At 34.0% G+C, this 20,668-nt stretch overlaps 1 protein-coding gene across 18 annotated transcripts in view; it reads left to right on the forward strand.

The window, feature by feature from the left end:
• The window catches only part of PDS5B (PDS5 cohesin associated factor B), a 194,120-nt gene that overhangs the window by 163,941 nt on the left and 9,511 nt on the right, over positions 1-20,668 (forward strand). For 9 of the 18 annotated variants that reach the window (XM_070520496.1, XM_070520493.1, XM_070520500.1 and 6 more), the window contains 8 exons: positions 1,541-1,664; positions 7,821-8,025; positions 10,324-10,438; positions 12,236-12,368; positions 12,685-12,804; positions 13,538-13,600; positions 14,188-14,333; positions 17,211-17,310. In XM_070520496.1, the coding sequence (XP_070376597.1) occupies positions 1,541-1,664; positions 7,821-8,025; positions 10,324-10,438; positions 12,236-12,368; positions 12,685-12,804; positions 13,538-13,600; positions 14,188-14,333; positions 17,211-17,310 (1,006 nt within the window). Of the gene's footprint in view, positions 1-1,540; positions 1,665-7,820; positions 8,026-10,323; positions 10,439-12,235; positions 12,369-12,684; positions 12,805-13,537; positions 13,601-14,187; positions 14,334-17,210; positions 17,317-20,668 lie in introns of all 18 variants that reach the window. The other 9 variants (XM_070520487.1, XM_070520492.1, XM_070520488.1 and 6 more) reach the window with 1 other exon arrangement.

The following is a 20,668-nucleotide window of genomic DNA, read 5'->3' on the forward strand; positions in this document are numbered from 1 at the left end:
TGCACATGCGTGCGAATTACGTTGGTTCTGCATTTTTGAACCAGGCTTTATATAGAAACCTGGACTTCAAAAACTTAGTTGTAAAGCATTTATTTATTTTTATTAATACTAAATCAACTCCAATGAGAAAAATAGACTTTCTTTTAGCAGTGCTTGAGTGATTTACCTCATGATAGCTACTTGGAGTATTGCTATTGATAACTGAAAAGCACCTCTGGGACATGTAACTTCAGAACCTTATTAATGTTGGCATGCATTCAGTCAGTATTTTTACATAATTCTTAAAAATTTAAAGCAGGGACCTTAAGCCAACTAGATGATTAGATTTTGGAAAAGTAAGGCTGTGTCTTTTAAACTCTAGGTGCTGTATAACTATGATAGACACATATTTGTTGTATGAATATTGAATAATAATCTTTTACTCTGGAACTACATAGGAGAGTCTAATTAAGAAGTTACAACTTTCCCTCCTTTCATTAGTCTAAGATCCCTGTAATTCATCTAATATGTCACTATAGAGTCACATGCTACATAATGACATTTTGGTCAGTGATGGACAGCATATGTGATGGTGGTCCCGTAAGATTAGTACCATATAGCCTAAGTGTGTAGTAGGCTATACCATCTAGGTTTGTGTAAGTATACTCTGATGTTCGCACAAGGACTAAATCACCTGACGGCACATTTCTTGTTAAGACATGCTGCTTCATGTGACTGTATTAGAAAGGCTTATTTAGATGTATTTACTAGTCAAGAATTTACTAATCTTTCGAGTGTGTCCCACTTAGCAGAAGTTTTCTTTCCTTAAATTTAAAAGGTGTGTCTTGGGTCCAGCCCTGTGGTGTAGTGGTTGAGTCTGTGTTCTCTGCTTCAGCGTCCCAGGGTTTGAGGGTTTGGATCCTGGGTGCAGACCTGCACCCCACTCATTGGGCTGTGCTGTGCTGGTGTCCCATACACAAAATAGAGGAAGATTGGCCATAGATGTTAGCTCAGGGCCAACCCTTCTCACCAAAACAAAACAAAAAAAAGAGCCTCTTGGTAGTATTTGAAAAGTTGAATTCTGGTTAAAAACAGTAATGTTTTATCCACTACATCTGCTTTCATTATACTTTTGCACCTAGCACAGTAGTTTTAGTTGATCGATTAGAAAGTTAGGACATTTTTATGCCTAATCTATAAGTAAACACATTCCTTCCTGCGCCCCCCCCCAACAAAAAAATTTGTGGTGGAAGACTTATGTCCTAACAACTAAACATACAAATAGATTTGTTCTAGGCTTGGGTGAAAGCTATTTTGTGTAGGATGAGAGAATAATTAAGTGACTTTACCATAGACTTAACATTCAGGAGAAGAATTCTGTAGTGTTAGACACTATCTTCCAAAGTTAAGTAAACATAATCTGGTGTTCAGTATCACTAAATTATTTTCCACTTTTTTTTTTGACCAGAGGAATTTTTACAAAATTAGATATACAAAGTAGAAATGTTTTTGTGCAGATATTTAGAAATCTAATTTACGTTCTTTCTTGCTTATTTTTCAGTAAACCAGATATGTCACGTCTGAGACTTGCTGCTGGGAGTGCTATTGTGAAGCTGGCCCAAGAACCCTGTTACCATGAAATCATCACATTAGAACAATATCAGCTATGCGCATTAGCTATCAATGTAAGGAAAATGACTAGATTGGACGTGACTCTTAATGGTCTCTTTGACTTTTAGGAAGAAGAATGTCCGCCATGATATAGAGATAAAAATCTTGAATGTTTCTGTCACCTTTTGAAAAATTTATGCATGAGAAACATTTTAGAGTTGTAAAACTCATTTGAATTTTTGGTTGCTAACATAGTACAATTGATTCTTGTTATTTGCAGTCGTTCTGTTCTACAAAGTCACCCTAAGCACTGACATAGCAAATACTGGACCATTACTCATAGGGGAATTACAGGATGGTGGTCCTGCAAGCCTCTGCTCACACTTTTGTCAGTCGATTAATAATAGCTCTGTTTTATGTGTGTTTCTGTTTTAGCACATCTCAGTTAATCTATAGTTGTTTCATTAACATTGAGCTCTGTTAACTCATGCTCGGATGAGCTTATGTAGCACACATACTTTCTTGATAAGGCACATCACAGCCTCCTTGCTCTTAGGAACACCAAAACAGCACTTCAGCACTAGTGAGCTATGTGAAACAACAAAATCACCAACAAAAAGCACAAAAAGCGGAAAAGGTGGCACTAAATAGACTGCCAGAAGGACCCTGTTTATAATATTAGACCTGAAACAAGAACGCAGAGTGTTTCCTTGTTCAACCTCAGCTAGGACATGTGTCAGAAGACTCAAATGTTTTGCTGCTCTGTGCATTTACTTGCAAATGACTGTCAAAGCACTGCAAGTATTGATTTTGGGGTTACGAATAAATTTTAGTGGGTAGGTAAATTCACAAATTCGTAATGTGTAAATAATGAGTATTCAATATATTTAATTCTTGAAAGAAGAAAACCCAGAAATTGATGGTATAGATTAATTTCAGGTCAGAAGCATTCCTTATTACTCAGTGAATTAAATTTTCAAATTATTTACAGTGATACTAATGGATTCATATTCCAGTCTTACAAATTTCATATTAGAGTAACATAATATTTAAACTATATCTCTTTAGAAGTTTTTAGCATCATTGAGAAAATTTTTAAGAAAAGATTTCCATAATGGTAAATACGACATTCTGATATGAGTTTTTCATTCATAATTTGGCTATTTTATGCTTAGTTTTCCTGTTTTTTCCAAGCAGTCTTGTGTATAAGAATTTCGCGTTTATTTCAGAGATTATTGTAATTTTCCTCTTCATTCTCCATTCCTTCTACTGCTTATTTAAAAGTTGCTGCTTGTGTATAACTCCTAGACATAAATAATTCTCTGTTTTTTAATTGTAATCATTTTGTCAATTTCTTGTACTTCAGTCTTTATTAGAAATCCTGTTTATGTTTGTTTTAGTTTTGGTGGTGTTATTCAGATATTAGACTAAACCATTTGAGAAATGAGATTTTGGGGAGTCTGTAATTTCCTTTTTGGTTTTCCTCATTTAATTTTGGAGATAATCTTATTTTGCAAGAAAGTGAAAATTGCTTAAAAACTATTTATTAAATTTCTTAGAGGAGAACAACCGTATTAAACTGGTAATACTTGCAGTGTGTTGATTTATCAGGTTCTTGGTCTGATATTTCTTAGGGTGTTGGTGCTAACAGTATTGAAGTGGAAATTAAAAAAAAAGTAAGTATGGAAATATGTAAAAAGAGATGGGCTTTATTTGAAATTTACTCTGTGTAAAAAGTACGTGCAAACCATTAGTTAAATGTCCACTGTGTTTGAAAGCATCCACACGTTAACTTCTAGAGACTTTCTTTTGTACCACAATATTTGTTATGTATTACTATCTCAATCACCAAATTTCTAAGGTGAGAAGTTCAGATCTCCTGAGTTTTAAGATTGCTTTGGAATTCTGTTGACTGGAACATATGTTAATGGATAAAAGTTAATTATTAGCATATTCTCACAACTTACAAACATCCAAGGTTATCCTCTTCTAAACAAAACTTTTTCCTAATTCTGCTATTCATGGAAACCACATTCCTATCTCTTCCTTTTTTTTTTTTTTAAAGATTTTATTTTTTCCTTTTTCTCCCCAAAGCCCCCCGGTACATAGTTGTGTATTCTTCGTTGTGGGTTCTTCTAGTTGTGGCATGTGGGACGCTGCCTCAGCGTGGTTTGATGAGCAGTGCCATGTCCGCGCCCAGGATTCGAACTAACGAAACACTGGGCCGCCTGCAGTGGAGCGCGCGAACTTAACCACTCGGCCACGGGGCCAGCCCCTATCTCTTCCTTTTAAACCTCTAACCCTCGAGAAAGAGTAATCTAATTTTTGTCTCTCTTACCTTTTTATCCTCTCACTCCTCACCACTCATTCTTTGGCATTTGCCTTCCAAAAATGCTCTGTTAAAATTCCCATAATTCAACGGTCTTAGCCTTTACTGTCCATGTCCTTTCTGCATCATTTGACATGGCTCATTGTACCTTTATTCTTTAAATTCCTCTTTGGTTTCTGTCTCCTGATTTTTGTCGTACTTCTCTGACTACATCTTCTGGCTCTTCTCTTTTCCTTTAGTTGTGTGTGGTCTATGAGGATCTGTTTATGACCAACTTTTCCACTTAGACATTTTCTTTTGGCCATCTCATTTTCTATGTAGGTGACTCCTGTACTAGCAACGTTAACTTTTTTTTGAAGTCTCTAGTCCCACTTCCAGTTCTAAACAAAAATTTCAAACTTTTGTGTTCTGTGAATGTAAGACTGAATTCATAGTCTTTCTCAGTCTATTCTTTCCTGACATGTAGAGCCTCAATAAGTGTTAAATAAAACTGAATGACATTTTTTAGACCTAAAAGCATGATTTATATTTGACTATTTGCTTGTCCTTGCACCTCGTTGTAAAAGTGCAGATAATTCTGTCCTATGATATCTATTATATTTTTTTAATTCATGCTATTCTTATTGCTGTAACCATCATTAGCTCTCACCTAGACTATTGTGAGAGTTTCTCTATGGTTGGTTAATTTCCTTGTCATAGTTTTGCTCATGTTATTCCCCTGGTCAAAAATATTTAGGGGCTTACACTCATGAAAAAGAAAAAATTGTGTATATTTTACAATTTACCATTCATCCCTTCTAATATTTGGACCCAAGTATACATTTAAACATCTTATTTATCACACTACCCTTTACCCAACCTCATTTCAATGAAGTCAAACAACTTTTTTCTTTTATGTGCCTGTAGTTTGCTGCCTCTAATTTTCTTCTCACCCCCCCATTTCTACACATCCAGATCCAACCCTTCTGTAAATCAAGGCTCACATACAACCTTTTCCACAGAACCAGCTCTGATTTCTTATAGCTGGTCTCCTTTTGATTCCCTGTGGATTTTATCTGCAGTCCTCTGAAACATTCATGCCTTGTGCTTTGGTTATTTATGTACCGGTGGTTTATTTCTCTTACTTGAGTTGAGTTCTCTAAAGGCAGTATTGCATCTCAGAGGCTCTTGTCATGTATTTGAATAGGAAGTAAATCTGGAGGAACAGAAAGTCAAGACAAGACAGTCATGCGCTACATAATGATGTTTCTGTCAACAATGGACTACATCTATGATGGTGGTCCCCTAAGATTAGTACCATATAGCCTAGGTGTGTATGTAATAGGCTATACCATCTAGGTTTGTGTAAACATACTCTATGATGTTCACATGATGATGGATCGCTGACGGTGCATTTCTAGAATGCATCCTAGTTGATAAGTGACACATGACCATAATATGAGTCTTAACATTATTTAATAATCACTTAGATATTTAGAATTTGCATGCAATTCATGAAAAATTTACTGTGTGCTCCTACGTGCTGTACATGGTTCTAGGTTTTGTAAATGCGATGATGAGTAAGTCATGGCTACAGCCCTCAAGAAAATAACCTCTTAGGAGAACAGAAAATATAAATAAGTCTTGATAATACAATGCAATACATAAAGTAACTCAACTATTTACGAAATAATGGAAGTGCTTCTGAGGATAGTTTGTGCTAGAAAAGACCACTAAAAGTGAATTTACTTAAGATGCTGACTAAAATTAATTTTATAGTCACTAGTCAATAAAAGCTTTGATTGGTAGTTTATCTTGGGGAAAATATTTTGTAGTATCATTAGTGTTTTCTTTTTTCTTACTGTGAATGAGTTATTGGCTATAACCATAACCATGAAAGTGGCAAGTGTTTGCTTTTTTGAGTGTATTTTTTTAATAAAAATTATATTACTCGATCCTTTACATCACATTAACTTTTATAACATAATTGAAAGGATAATCATCTTTGCAAAAAACAAAAACAAAGCAAACATTTGAAGACTTCCTCAGTTCCTGGGAACACATCTTCTAAATCTTTATTCAGATGATTCTCTTTTGATGTACTTATTGTGTCATCATTCTTGTCAATTTTCTCATCTTTTGTTGTCAGCTGTGTTAGTTGCCTTGCATGTGATTTGACAATTCGTCCCTAACATCACTTTAATGACTTTTGGAATCCTACTGGTTTTGCCATGATTCTCAAATTGACTTTTTAATTAATTTGCATTGTATTGTTGGATCCTTGAATGATCAATGAGAGAGTGACAGAAACAATGGTCTTGGTTGGGAGTGTATCTAAGTAGAGGGGAGAGATGTTTGGAGATTAATTTTTTACTGAAAGATCTATTCATTTGTGAATATGTTTGTGGTATGCTGACTTTTGCTTATACAGTTTGTAATTGGGTATTTTCTTAATAAATAATTGAGTGATGAAGATTCCTCTTTCCCATAGGAGTAATACTGAGGAAGGAGTTAGTTAACTTTTAACTTTTTGTTGCATATGAGGGTAGATAATAGGCAATATTTCTGTGAAAGCTAGACTACTTTTTTAAAAGTAGGTATTTGGTGTTATAATCTGAAGTTTAAATTAAATGAAAGAAGATAAGCAAAATAAGAATTTAAAGAAGGGCAAGATGTTATGACCTAGGTTTTGAAGAAAAACAAAATGAACATTCTAGGTGGAAGAAATAGTATATGTAAAGTTGTAGTAATGTGAAACACACCACACCTTGTGTTAATTGTTGAGGGTAAGATGTAATTATGAAGGTCTTTGTATGTCTCATATATGACTCAAAAGTCGTATGAGCTTTTTTTCCCTATAGTTTAGAAAAAATTCTGGTAATCTGTGTACCAGATATTGTGCTAGATTTGGAGGCACAAAGATGAATAGAGACATAGTCTTATCTTCCAGGAATAAGCAGCAATGGGTAAGACAGATGTATAAACCAATCATTTTAGTAATGACACTAAATGCTATAATAGAGTTACGCACGCAGTGCTAACAGGGCACGGAGGTGACTGCAGGATAAAGATTGCACAGTGATTTCTGGAAGATGTAGGAGCTGTCATTAAAGGTGAGGAGGGGGGCTGGTCCAGTGACGTAGTGGTTAAGTTTGTGTGCTCCACCTCTTCGACCCAAGGTTTGTGGGTTCGCATTCCAGGTGCAGACCTGCACACCACTCATCAAGCCATGCTGTGGCGGTGTCCCATATACAGAATAGAGGAAGACTGGCACAGATGTTAGCTCAGTGACTCTCTTCCTCAAGCAAAAAGAGGAGGATTGGCAATAGATGTTAGCTGAGGGCCAATCTTCCTCACCAAAAAAAAGATGAGGAGTAGTTAGCTACAGTTGAGGTGGGTGGTTTAGGAGAGGGAGTAGGGTGAGGAAAGCAGGCACAGCAGTAATGAACAGATTGGTTCATTTGTAGAACTAAAAGTAATTTGGCATTTCTGAAATTGATTAGTAACTCTTGCTTTTAGAGTTGTACATTTTAGTCTCATTAGTTTTTTAAATAATAGAACTAAAATATATAAATTGGACAGAGTTTTATCTTGCTCAGTAAGTGAAAAAGCTAATAAACTTTATTTTTTTATATCTTATTTAAGTTAGGATGGATTTGTATTTACTAGTTTTATCTGTTTGGAAGTACATTCAGTATTTTCTACCACATGTAACTGGTAGTTATTAGGGTCCAGATGAACACTGCAGCCTTGAAATTAACTTGTCACAAAATCTCAGTCTTTGTGAGTAGAAGCAATGGTTGTGGATAAACTTGGTGCTGTTTACCCTCTGGTTACATGATGTAGCAAGTTTCCTATTGGAAGTTGTTACTTACTCTTTGCTGCCGTGTGGATAATATGTGCAATAATTATGTCTTCACAGGATGAATGCTATCAAGTAAGACAAGTGTTTGCTCAGAAACTTCATAAAGGCCTTTCCCGATTACGGCTTCCACTTGAGTATATGGCAATCTGTGCACTTTGTGCAAAAGATCCTGTAAAAGAGAGAAGAGCTCATGCCAGGCAGTGTCTGGTAAAAAATATAAATGTGAGACGCGAGTATCTGAAGCAGCATGCAGCTGTTAGTGGTAAGCATATATAAAAATGAAAAGTATGCTTTTTCAGCCTGCCAGTTTCAGTTTTATAGAACACAAAATGATGTTACTGTTATTTATTATATTCTAATTGACACTCATTAAATAAGTTGTTACTACTTTTCAATAACAACTTTTCCCTTAAAAAGGTCATTTTTAAAATATAAATGCATGGATATTTAAATATCAATCCATATCTCTTTATGTAACTGACTAATTGGCCAAGGGAAATAAGCAGTGGGATTGGATGTACTATTAGTAGAACTGTAAAATGTGTACATTTATACAGATTGTCTAAGTACTGTCATTTATTTTTTAAAGAGCAGAGGTCCTTGATCTTGGTTGATTGTTCTTACCCGGCTAATATCAGTATCAGGTGCTTGTGTGCCTATTTTTAATCTACTCACTTTATTCTATCTGCATTATCAGTTTTTGTGCCTCTTTGACTTCTGTGACTTGTTTAACAGTGTTAAAATCCATCCTGTTATCCAAGTCATACACGAGAGGCATTCTTCATACCTTCTTTTTTCCTCTCATTGGTCGCCAAAGTCTCTTAATTCTTCCTCTGGCTATCTTGAACACCTCTCCTACCCTGTTATATTTCATTTTGCTTATTCTGTACACTTCTAACTACTTCCTTGTTATAAAAGTCCCCTGGCCTCCCACCCATCTCCAGCTGTGCCACACTACTATCAAAATTATCTTTTTAAAGCAGATTGGATCATATCACTTCCTTGCTTGAAATCCATGTTGATTCTTCATTGCTCATAGGATCAAGTTGAAACTCATTAGCATGGCCTTTTATAGTTTACTCTCAGCCTGAGTTTCAAGCTTTCTCTCTAGCCACTGCCTACTGTCAATTCTGTGCTCCTTTTACTCTGGATTATTTGAAATTTGTGCAGCCATCTTTTTCCTCTATTGTCAGCTCTACCTGGAAATTGTCTCCTCCTTCTAGACAAACAAACAAAAAAAACCAGGGAGCATGCTTTGCACTTTTTGAATCCTTTAAAATATAGTTTTGGTGTTAACCACATCTCTGGGACCCTCTTTCTTTCTCTTCCTTCCTTACCTTGGGAAAAATGAGGACTCTGGAGTTGAATTTGACCTCTGCCATTTACTGATCGTGTTTGGGCAGGTTACTAGAGCAATCTGAGCCTTAGTTTCCTTATTTGTAAAACTGGTATCATTATACCCATTTCTTATGGTTGTTAGGAGGATTAAAAAGTTATGTATATAAAGCCCTTGGCATAATGCATGGTCCAAAGAGGTACTCAGTAGTTGTTAGCTATTCTTATTTTAGGACATCTTCCACATTGAAGTGTAGCTGCTGTCTCTGTTTATGCTTTAGGTGAGGTCTTTATCTAGTCTTACTCACCTTTATATTTAAAAAGGTAAGCCCAAATAAAAATATAAGCCTGGAAAATAGTAAGTATTCAATAAATATTTGATAGACTTTAATTTGAATTTTACTGAATTTTGAACCTTGTTACTTTTTTCCTTCTATATCTGCCTTAAAATGAATGATACTACACACAAACTGTTCTCTTTGAGTTCAGCAGTAGAAATAAAGGAAACTTGGTATTTTATTATACTCTAAGTTGAACATCTGATTTAAAATTTTATTTTAAAGTAATTATTCAGCATAGGAATCCTGGTCTTCTTGAATAACCTCTATTAAAGCTGATTAGGATTACCATTCCGACCTAATGGAATATGCTGATCTCAGTAAAAATATAAAAATATTTGAATTTAAACTAAAAAGATGTTTCTTTGTTATTTAAAATGTCCTAGAAGCTTTTAAGTCCTTTCCCTTATATCTCTTCTTCTGTTTCAGATAGTATCAACCTTTACTTCCTATTTTTGTACCATACTAACTCTGAAAGATTACTAGTTTTTCATCTTGCACAGCAGCTTACAAGGGAGTGTTGAACATAGACTTGCTCATAATAACAAGAAAAATAGATCTTATGTTTCTTAAGTCTTGGATATAGTTTATTTGGGTCACCTTTGTGTGCATTTGAAAAGTGAAATATTTGTCTTCGTAGCCTTAGCACGTGGTGCATTTAGAAGGCATTTCAGTATTGGACATGATGGATGAATGAATGAACTGTTTAATGTGATTTACCTCAACACTGGATATTTCAGTATATTTTTCTTCTAGCCATATTGTGGTAGACTATTGGTATGCAGGAAATTTAGAGTCAGAGAGAGAGGAGAGAGAGAGAGACAAAGATTTGGTTTTCTAACCTGGATGTTTTTTGTTTTCTTCTCTTTTTTTTTTTTCTTTTTCAGAAAAATTATTGTCTCTTCTACCAGAGTATGTTGTTCCATATACAATTCATCTTTTGGCACATGACCCAGATTATGTCAAAGTACAGGATATTGAACAACTTAAAGATGTTAAAGAGTAAGACTTTTTCCATCCCATTTTCATATTTCTGAAAGTTTTTTCCCTTTCCTGCCAATAATGGAATCTCAATTATAATTAATTAGATTTATTTTATTTCTTGGAAGTTTAAGATTCTTTCCCTTATTCTCTTATTTTTCTTTTTTCATACCATCTCTTTCTATTTCATTTCTTATAATTTCCCAACACTTGACTTAGCATGATTACTGTTTTTTTCTATTTCTCTACTAAGCCTGACATTTCTTTTCTATTGAAATAATCCATTAAAAGTTTCCATTCGAGTTCTTATCTTTTCCAACTTTCTTCTGAAACTCTATATAGATTCTCATGCAGGGTAAATTAATACTCTCCTTTATGCAAATAATAAGCACATTTTCTTTGCAGTAACTATATTTCTCCATAAGGAAGAGAGAATGATCTAATTTGATAATGGGCCAAGCTGATAACCAGGGGAACTGTTCCCACTTACTATACTTCATTGGTCATTCTCTAGTCAAAGTTTATGACAGTCGTAATTTTTCAAAGATTATTGTTGAGAAGTTGAAAGACTATATATGCCTGCATGTAGAATGGGGGCATGTAATGGTATTTAGAGAAGTCTTTATAAGACCAGCGTAGTTCTTTAAATAAGCTTGAGACCCTGCTCCTCTTTCTGTTATAACAAAAGATGACCTTTGTGGTTTTGAATAAATTAATTTATTATGCCTTTAGCTTCCTATTAAAGGAAAACAACTCTTGGTTTCTTAATTCATAGAAATATTTTATGGTTAAATATTTGAGATGCCTCAAGAGAATAAAATTACTGATAACTTTCTCCTGGCAAGGGAAATATCTGTTACCCTCTTTTTGCCACAGTTTCTGTTTTTTAAAATTAAGCAATTAGTTCTCCCAAAATGAATTCTGTGTTAGAGTGATTATAACTATTGAAAACTTGTAGCCATCCCTCTTTCTCAAAGAACATTTGTATTTGAAATAGATAAAATATTCTTTGGAATACTAGACATTTTTTGCTGTATTTCTAAATTGCCCCAGTACAGCCATGAGTAATCTCCATTCCATCAGGAAAGCCACTCCGGAAGAATTTATCTTATACTTGACATCCTGAAGGTTATTTTGTTCCCTTCTAGAATGATACCTACTTCACATTTCTCTCTTCTTCTCCCATTACTTTTCTCCTCTGTGCTATAACTGTCCCATTCTGTCTGTATAATACAAAGACAAGGCATTTTTTGTTTTTTCTTGAATAGAATTTTATGTAATTAACTTTAAAACGAAGCTACTGAAACTTTCTTAATTTTTCTCTCTTTAAGCAAAGATGAAGATGTAGTTGTCACCCATGAGTTTTTCCTTTCTAATTTATTAATGAAGATTCTTAACTATTGAGTGAGGTAGTTATATTATCTTGAACACTTGCAGTCAGGACTACAGTCAGTCTTGAGTATTTGAGGCTTCCCTTTCTCCGTGGGCCAGTTATTCCTTTAGGCAGTCTGCCCGCCCTGTCATAGCTAGGAGTTTAAGGTCACTTCATTCTTTCCACCATTTATGTTCTTTTTTAACCTGCCTCCCTGGGAAAATTAGTGAGTCTTTGAGGAGGAGTCTTATGAACTCATATCTCCATTGCTGATATGTTGTGATATGAATGTGTCACATGTCTTTTTTTTCCTGTGTTGATTTATAGCTGTTTCTTTCTTCTTAATGTTTTCCACTCCTGGACATCGTATTTATATTTACAATTATTGTATCTGTATTTAACAACCAATTTTTTCTTCTTTATTCTTTTTTTTCTTGTTTTTTTAGATGTCTTTGGTTTGTTCTGGAAATATTAATGGCTAAAAATGAAAATAACAGTCATGCATTTATCAGAAAGATGGTAGAAAATATTAAACAAACAAAAGATGCCCAAGGACCAGATGATGCAAAAATGAATGAAGTATGTAATTCTTTGTAAATAATTATGATTCTATGTCAATTTAAGCATTTGAGCGTAGGATATGAAACTTCTGTAGTATTTGTAGACTACATCAAACAGTCTTTTCTATTAGTAGTAAATAATTAGTAGTAATTAGACTTACTAATATAGGATTAGTAATAATCATGTTACTAGTAAACTAATGAAGACAATAGTGTGTTTTAACTTACACTGTTGTACTAAAAACTACATAGTACATGCATCTTCTAGAGTTAGTCTTAATTCAGTGTCTTGGATGCCAACTTAAATAACTATTTTTTTTTTAATACCATTGCAGAAATTGTACACTGTGTGTGATGTTGCCATGAATATCATCATGTCAAAGAGTACCACTTATAGTTTGGAATCTCCTAAAGACCCAGTACTACCAGCTCGTTTTTTCACCCAGCCTGACAAGGTAGTTATTTTAGAATTTGTTTGTGTAAGTTAAAATAAAACATTTTCTTAGCACTAGGTTGTGGGAAGATCAGGAAGGATTGGTATTAACAGCTGACTCACTACTAATGTCATGGAAAGGTCACTGTGAGTCTTAATAATATGGTTCAAGACCAGAATATGGGCCAAAATGGAGGACACAAATAGGATTCAGAGATGAGTTAGAATGATCTAGAGTTTGTGTTCAGAGTTTTGTGCCAGTCCAAGAGCACAGGCACAAATGTGATCAAAGCATTTGGATCTGTGAGTTAATGGCCATTGATCCGACGTAGGCAGGAGAATGCTGATAGAGATATAGTTTGAAGTTATAAGCCCTTATTGAGATTTATAACTGATAAGAGGAAACGGGCAGAGGACAGATGCTGAAACAGCCCAAGACCCTGGGAACACTATGAGAACGTTCCCAAACCACTATTACAGTGGCGTGTATTTCCTGATGTGCTCTTAGAGCTCTGTTATGTTAGAGCTCAAATATATTTTGTTAATATTGGAGTTGGTACGAGCTTAGTTCAAGCTTATTACCCTATTTAAAATCAGGGACTGAAATTATTTATTTCAACTGATTAGTTTAATAAATATGTATTTTAGTATGTACTTTAAAACAAAAGTTGCTTGATGCTTTGTTGGCTTTTGAACTACCTCATAGATACAGTGTTTCAATATTCACTGACTCCATCTTTTTCCCTTGCTTGTAGAACTTCAGTAACACCAAAAATTATCTGCCCCCAGAAATGAAATCGTTTTTCACTCCTGGAAAAGTAAGTTCTGAGAATTGTTCTAGTTTTTATGTGGTATTTTATTTTAGTGTGATTATTGGTATAATTATGTTATTTTGTCTTTCTTTAAAAATTGGTTTGTCTTAAGATAGAAAATATAATTATTAGATATCTTCCGTTTACTAGTAAGAAATAGTTACATTTACTGTATATGGAAGCTGAGATAAATGAACTTATTTTTTAGCTTTTAATAAAGCCTTGGAAACCTTTATTCTTTATCTTATCCTATAATATGAAGACAAAAATCTTGAAAAGAGCATCTTATTTCCTTTCATGGCAAGAGTCTTAATTATGTGTTTTCATTGTTGACTGTATATTTCATTTGTTTTCACTTTCTATGTAAGTGTTTTCCTCCAGGTAACTAAGAAACTTAACTGTTATGCTGTCTATGTAGTATTTTATTTGTTCAGGTGATACTTAATTTATAATCCTTATTTTGTTTAAGAATAGGCACACTTTTCATGACATACATGTAAATACTTTGACAGAGATGTGATTTATGGTTCTTTACATGTGAACTTCTTTTGGCTTTAATCAAATAGAAAGAGATATGCATTTTTTTGTTTCAGCCTAAAACAACCAATGTTCTAGGAGCTGTTAATAAGCCGCTTTCATCAGCAGGCAAACAATCGCAGACAAAATCATCACGAATGGAAACTGTAAGCAATGCAAGCAGCAGCTCAAATCCCAGCTCCCCTGGAAGAATAAAAGGGAGGTAAGTACCTAAGAAATATCATACTTTACATTTAAGGATTCCAACAAGGCTATGAGATCTAAAGTAATGTAACCCAAAACATTTAATAACAGTGAATAGAAATCAGTGTATACCTGAACATTCCCATTTAACTTTGGTAACCATTTACAAGTTCATATTTGCTTGCTCATTTTAGATAGGTACTCCATCTTAGCCTTTCACATTTTAGCTTGTTGGGGTTATCTGTGTGTTAGACATAAGCTAGTTTTCAATCTAAATGTCTAGCAGTTGTGAAACTGTTAAATTATGGTACATCCATATAATAGAATACATAGTCATTGAAAATGATGAGGCCTGAGCTAATATAAAGAGTTTCCACAATACATTATTGAGTGAAAAGGGCAAAGAATAGAACACTGTTGTAATATTTTTGAGTTTTTAAAAAGGATTTGTGTTCACATTTGCTTGACTATGCATAGAAAGTTTTTGGAAGAGTATACATCTTAATAGCGTTTATAGTAATTTAGTGTAGGAGGGAGATCATTTTATACTCTTTGGTATGGTTTGAATTTTTTTTTACCATATGTATGTATAAACTTGTTTGTTAAATAGTTTGAACAGTGTATTTTCAAATCATGCTTTGCAGGAGATTTTCTTTTTCTTTTTAAGAAAGAAGAAAAGGAAAAATAATTCACACTTTCTCACATAGTGCATGGTGCTTAGTACTTCATTTGTTAGCAGTAGAACCTTGTACAGGGGTAAACTGCCATTATTTATTGATTTTTCTAAGTTATTATGAAAGAGTGTGTTATCTTTTGCATTATTCATAACCAATCAGTAAAGAAGGGAGGAGACATTAAAAAATGTCTTATCAGTTTCCTTGTAATGCATAAATTGTTAAATGATACATAGTACAATAGAAATAGAACAAAAATTATATCCATAGCTCTTGTTTGTTCTCTCTTCTTCTATTGATGCATATTAGTGGCTGATACGATACCTAAGGGACCATTCACCTATTTTATTTGGACGTAGTGGATGGCCTCATACCTAACATGACCAAAAACATTTCCAGCAACTCATTTCCTAAATTATTGATTTTTCTTCTTGAATTCCTGGTTATAATCAAAGTTGGTCTAATTCACCCAATCATTTAGGCTGAAGACCTCAAAATTGCCTTTGATTCTTCCCCCATACTAAGTTTTGCCAATTATTTTTCTCTACAATGTTTTATCCTTCTCTTTTTGCTACCATCATTTTATTCCTTCTCTTTCTTTAATTATTGTAATACTTGGCTGTTTCCCTCTCTTATTCCTCTGGCTATGTTTATCATGTCACTGCTAGATAATCCTTTTTTAAATGCTGCTGTTTTCAGGTTATTCTTTTGCTCAGAAATCTTAATTTGCTCCCTGTGTTTGCTTTCAAGACAATTATAGTTTTACCCTGTCCTCATCTCCTGTCGTTATTCCAAACAAATAACTCCTAGTTTCCCTACTATACTTTTTAAATACACTTTTAGTTAAACTTTCTTTCAGCCTTTGACTAATCTATTTTGTCACTTTTTTATTGAAATCCCTTCTGTTCACTAGGACTCTTTCTAAGGGAATGAACTAGGTGTGTTGGAGAGATCAGTTTGGTTGGAGAGTTGGAATGAGAGAATAATGGTAGGAGATGAAATTGAGAGGTAGCCAGATTATATTTGGACTTGGTAGATAATGTAAAGAATTTGAATTTGACCTTAAGTACAACTGGAAGATATTGTCGTAAAGTCTAGTGATCTAAATTGTGCTTTTAAAAGTTTGCCCTGATTATTTGTGGAGAATAGAGGAGCTAGGATTGAGGTAGAAAAACTGGTTAGGAGTTAGCTTAATAGTAATCTAGGGAAGGGATGAAGAAGGAGGAAGATGGTAAATAGTCAAATTTAGGGGGGTTTTTTGATGGTAGATCTGAATGGTCTTCCTAGTGGATTAGGTGTGAACAGTTAGGGATAGGGAGGATTTAAGGATGTATCCGGGATTTTTGTCTGAATACCTCTATAGATGGTGGTGCCTTTTATTGAAATGTAGAAGCCTTGAGGAGGAACAGGCTGTGTGTGTGTTGTATGTGCTTTGGGGGGGAGGTGTAGGGAAAAGAGGAGTGTCCACATATCTGTTTTGGCTGTGTTAAAGTGGAGATGCCTATTAGAAATTCAAGTCACTGGGCAATTGGATATGTGAGTCTAGACCTCAGGGTAGCGGTAGCTTCTGGGCCACAGAATGAAATTTAAGGTTCAACAGTGTTTAAATGGTTTTTAAAATCAAATAAAAATGAGATTACCCAGGACAGACGACTGAGCCTTTCTACCACTGTATAAGAGCACGTGCTGTTAATTCATTTAACAAGTGTTTATTGAGTGCCTACTGTATGCCACGCACTGATCCAAGTGCGTTTTATACTTTGTTAAGTAAAATTGACAGAAGATCCATGCTTACATTCTAACAGGCGAAGGTATTCAATAGGTAATAAACATAATAACTTTAATGTGTTAGAGGGTGTTCAGAGTACAGACAGAAGTAGAATGAGGATAAGGAAGAGGCAGGGGACAGGGCAGATTGTAATGTAGGCCAGTCCAACTTACTAACAAGAAAAGTTTTAATTTGCTTTATGTTCCCACCCAAAAATGGAATTTAGGTTTTAAAAAGACTTACGAAAAAACCTAAATTTGCGATTTTTATTTCTCTATTATGTTAAATGCGCTTCATTGCTTGTGGTGGTGCTAAATATGGTAGAATAAAACTGATACTTTTTTGAAAAGAATGAAACTTTGCCTCATAAAGCTATAAAGCTACTCTAGGGAACAGAAAAAGCTTTTGTAAGGTTATTTGATTGTAATAACAATTACAAATGTCTATATTAAAGGCTTGATAGCTCTGAAATGGATCACAGTGAAAATGAAGATTACACAATGTCTTCACCTTTGCCGGGGAAAAAAAGTGACAAGAGAGACGACTCTGATCTTGTAAGGGTGAGATATTTGGTTTGATTTTATACTAATTTTAATTACTTTTACTGTATAAATAATAATTTTTACACTGAAACTAGTTAACACTACCCTCAGATTTGACATTTAACTTTTGTTTTAATGGTTTTAATCACGAATTTGAGTTTATAATTATCCTCTACAATGTAATTTAAGTATACTAAATCTCTTGTGTTTTTTGTCATTCTAATAAGTAATCTTTGTTCTTTACATTGTGAATTAAACATGCAAGTTCCATACTCAGAACTGCTTGATTTCTTTTTGGTTTTGTATTTTTTTTTTTTTTTTTTTTATAACACAGTGAGTTTAGACTTAGCCTAAGAGAAGTGGAATAGAATGAGAGTCCTTAAAGGCTCCTCCGTTTTAGTTGACTTCTTGAGCCTTTAATCACTAAATAAACTTCTAGTAAAGGTAGGAAATACTACAGTTTTCGTAAAGTCTGTGTTTAGTTTTTAAGTCTTAATAGCAGTGATAACTTGTATGATAGACGCAATTTGTAAATGTTATTAATAGCAGTGATAACTTGTATGATAGACGCAATTTGTAAATGTTATTTGAAGACAAATTTGGTAGTTTTAGTGCAGATAATAGAATACGAGTTATGTGTTCCAACACAACCTGATGGCCTTGATAATTGGGCACATTTTGACTTTCTAGGTTACCTTTAAACATGTCTTGAATAACTGATTAGGCTTTCCAAATCAGTTCCTCTCTCTGTAAAATGTGGATACTTAGCTAGTAGGGTTTATCAGAACAAATGAATTGGCCCAAGTGGATTGTTGCTGCTGCTATATTTTGATTAATGACCATAATCATAAAAGTTAGTATATTTGTATCTACTCAGTTAATAAAAGTAGAAAGTTATTAATAAAATACTTCTGCTTTCTCTGAAATATTACTGCCCTTCTTGTCTTTCACTGGCCCAACATTATATATCCCAAGAAGTTTAATTTATTTTCAATTGTTTTTAAATTTCCTGAGTAATTTATTTTTCCAGATTGTTTCTCTTTCCACTTAAAAATTTAGAATTGTAAAATTCTTACAAAATCCTTACTATGGATGCTGTAAATTCTGATTTTTATTAGCTGTTTAAAAATTTTACCTAAGCAGAATTAAAAATTGATCGCTTAGCCAGAAAGAAATCCTGTTACTGGATTTATAGAAGAGAATTCTTGAATTGGAAAAGGTATTTGTCTTCTAGTCCTACTTCTCAGTGGAGAAATTCCTTTATCATTTATGAGAGTTGGTCACCACGTGCTTGAAAATGCCTTAGGGGAGAGTTTGTAATTTCTCTCGTTTGTTGGAAACATCGACTAAGTCACCCATACCCACATACTTTCCCCCACTCCCTCCCTACTTCCCCCTAAAATTTGAGAAACATGGTTTTGATGAATTTTTAATATTTTGTGATCCTATAAATTCTATATCTAGTTTTACTTTTGGGGGCAGTGTAGAGCAGAGTCCCTATTTTTCATGGAACAGTTTTGAATTTCTGAGCTTTTGAGATTTATTTGTGTCATTATAGTGGAGGCCTATGGCTATCTTTTGTGTAGTATTGCATCCATTTTCAGAAGTACTAAAAGAACCTTATTAATAAGCTAGTTTCAACTGAAATATTCTCCAAGAGGTGAGCCTTATGAGGCAGAACCTCAGTTTAAAGCCCAATAGCTTACAGTGAAAGAGTCCTGTGTCCTTTGCATACTACCAGCTTCACATTGAAATTTCAATGCAAAGGATTTCTTCTTCATATACGTTTATATTCAAATATTTAGTTTTACAAACAACATATTTCCCCCATTTCCTGCTCTTACTTCAGTTTCATACTCCCTGTGTTCTTAAAACAATGCAGTGCAAAATGAAAAAGAAATTAGACAATCCTAGTGCTTTAGGAAACTAGATTATATTGTGGTATTCTCAAGAAAGCAGACATTGAATTTCCTGTTTATCACCAACCTTTTCCAGAGCATAAAGAAATACCTTTTCAGATCTTTGGACATCAAAGTGAATGGTAGCATTTAAAATTAGAGATGACGCTTTATTTAGTTTAAATTTAATATTTCTTTTTTCTTCCCATCTCTGAGTATTGATAGTTAATTTTTAATTTATGTACAAAGCTCTAAGTAAATACTAACAAATTAAAACCAATCGTTTATAGGTCTTTTTTCCCCTGAAATGTAAGGATAAGTTAATGCTAAAAAATCTTTTAATATAATATAACAAATCAATGTACCAAATAAGAAAATACAGGATAATCTCAGACCATGCCAAGACATGAATAAAATTTAAAATCCCTTCTTGACAAATATGAACTCTTAATAAACTAATACCAGAAGAATACTTCCTTAATATGCTGTAAGTTTTATATGTTTAAATCAGTAGACACTGATTTAGTCAAAGTTATTTTTCTTAAAGGCAAAATATTTGAAGCATTCTTATAAAAATTAGGGACAGAACAAGCATCCTACTGTTACCACTATTATTTAAAATTGTTGTAGGATGTTTAACCAATTCAGATAGGATCAGAAGTAGGACAATAAAAAAGAAGAGACAAATTTACTTTTATTTTTGTACTTTAGGAAAATAGCCAATTGAAAAACTTAAGAATTTAATTTAGTATGGTAGTCGTATATATATATGTATGTATATGTGGCTAACTTTACTCTGGTAGTTTTAGTTTGTATCAGGTATACACTTTGGGGAAAGGGGGTGTACTTCACCTCACTAACCACTACAACAAAATTAGATCAATCGTTCTAAACAGAACCTTACATTAAGTGGGGAGAACCCATGTGGAGAAAATATCAAAACTGAGAAACACAGAAGACTTGAAGAGAGAGAAGACATGCTATTTTCCTTCAAGGGAAAGATGAATAAAGAAAGGTGACAGTTCTTTCTAGGTGAATATATAATTGTAAAATTCCAGTGTGGCAGCTGGCCCCGTAGCCGAGTGGTTCAAGTTCTGCAAGCTCACTTTGGCAGCCTGGGTTTGCAGGTTCAGATCCCAGGTGTGGACCTACTCCACTCATCAGCCATCTGTGGAGGCATCCCACATACAAAGTGGAAGAAGATTGGCATGGTGGTTAGCTCAGGGCTAATCTTCCTCAAGCAAAACAAAAAGGAGGATTGGCAATGGATGTTAGCTCAGGGCAATCTTCCTCACACACACACAAAATTCCAGTGTGATTTTAAGTCCATGCGGAAGAATAAATAGATACAAAAAAGAAGAGTAATAATGATAAGATCAGACCAACCAGACACAAACATACTTAGTTATAATGAGTAAAATATTGTGCTGCTGTTACAATAGCCCAGAAATATTTTTTAAAACACAATACAG

The sequence above is a fragment of the Equus asinus genome, chromosome 11 (assembly GCF_041296235.1).
Source record: "Equus asinus isolate D_3611 breed Donkey chromosome 11, EquAss-T2T_v2, whole genome shotgun sequence".
NCBI classification, from domain to species: Eukaryota; Metazoa; Chordata; class Mammalia; order Perissodactyla; family Equidae; genus Equus; species Equus asinus.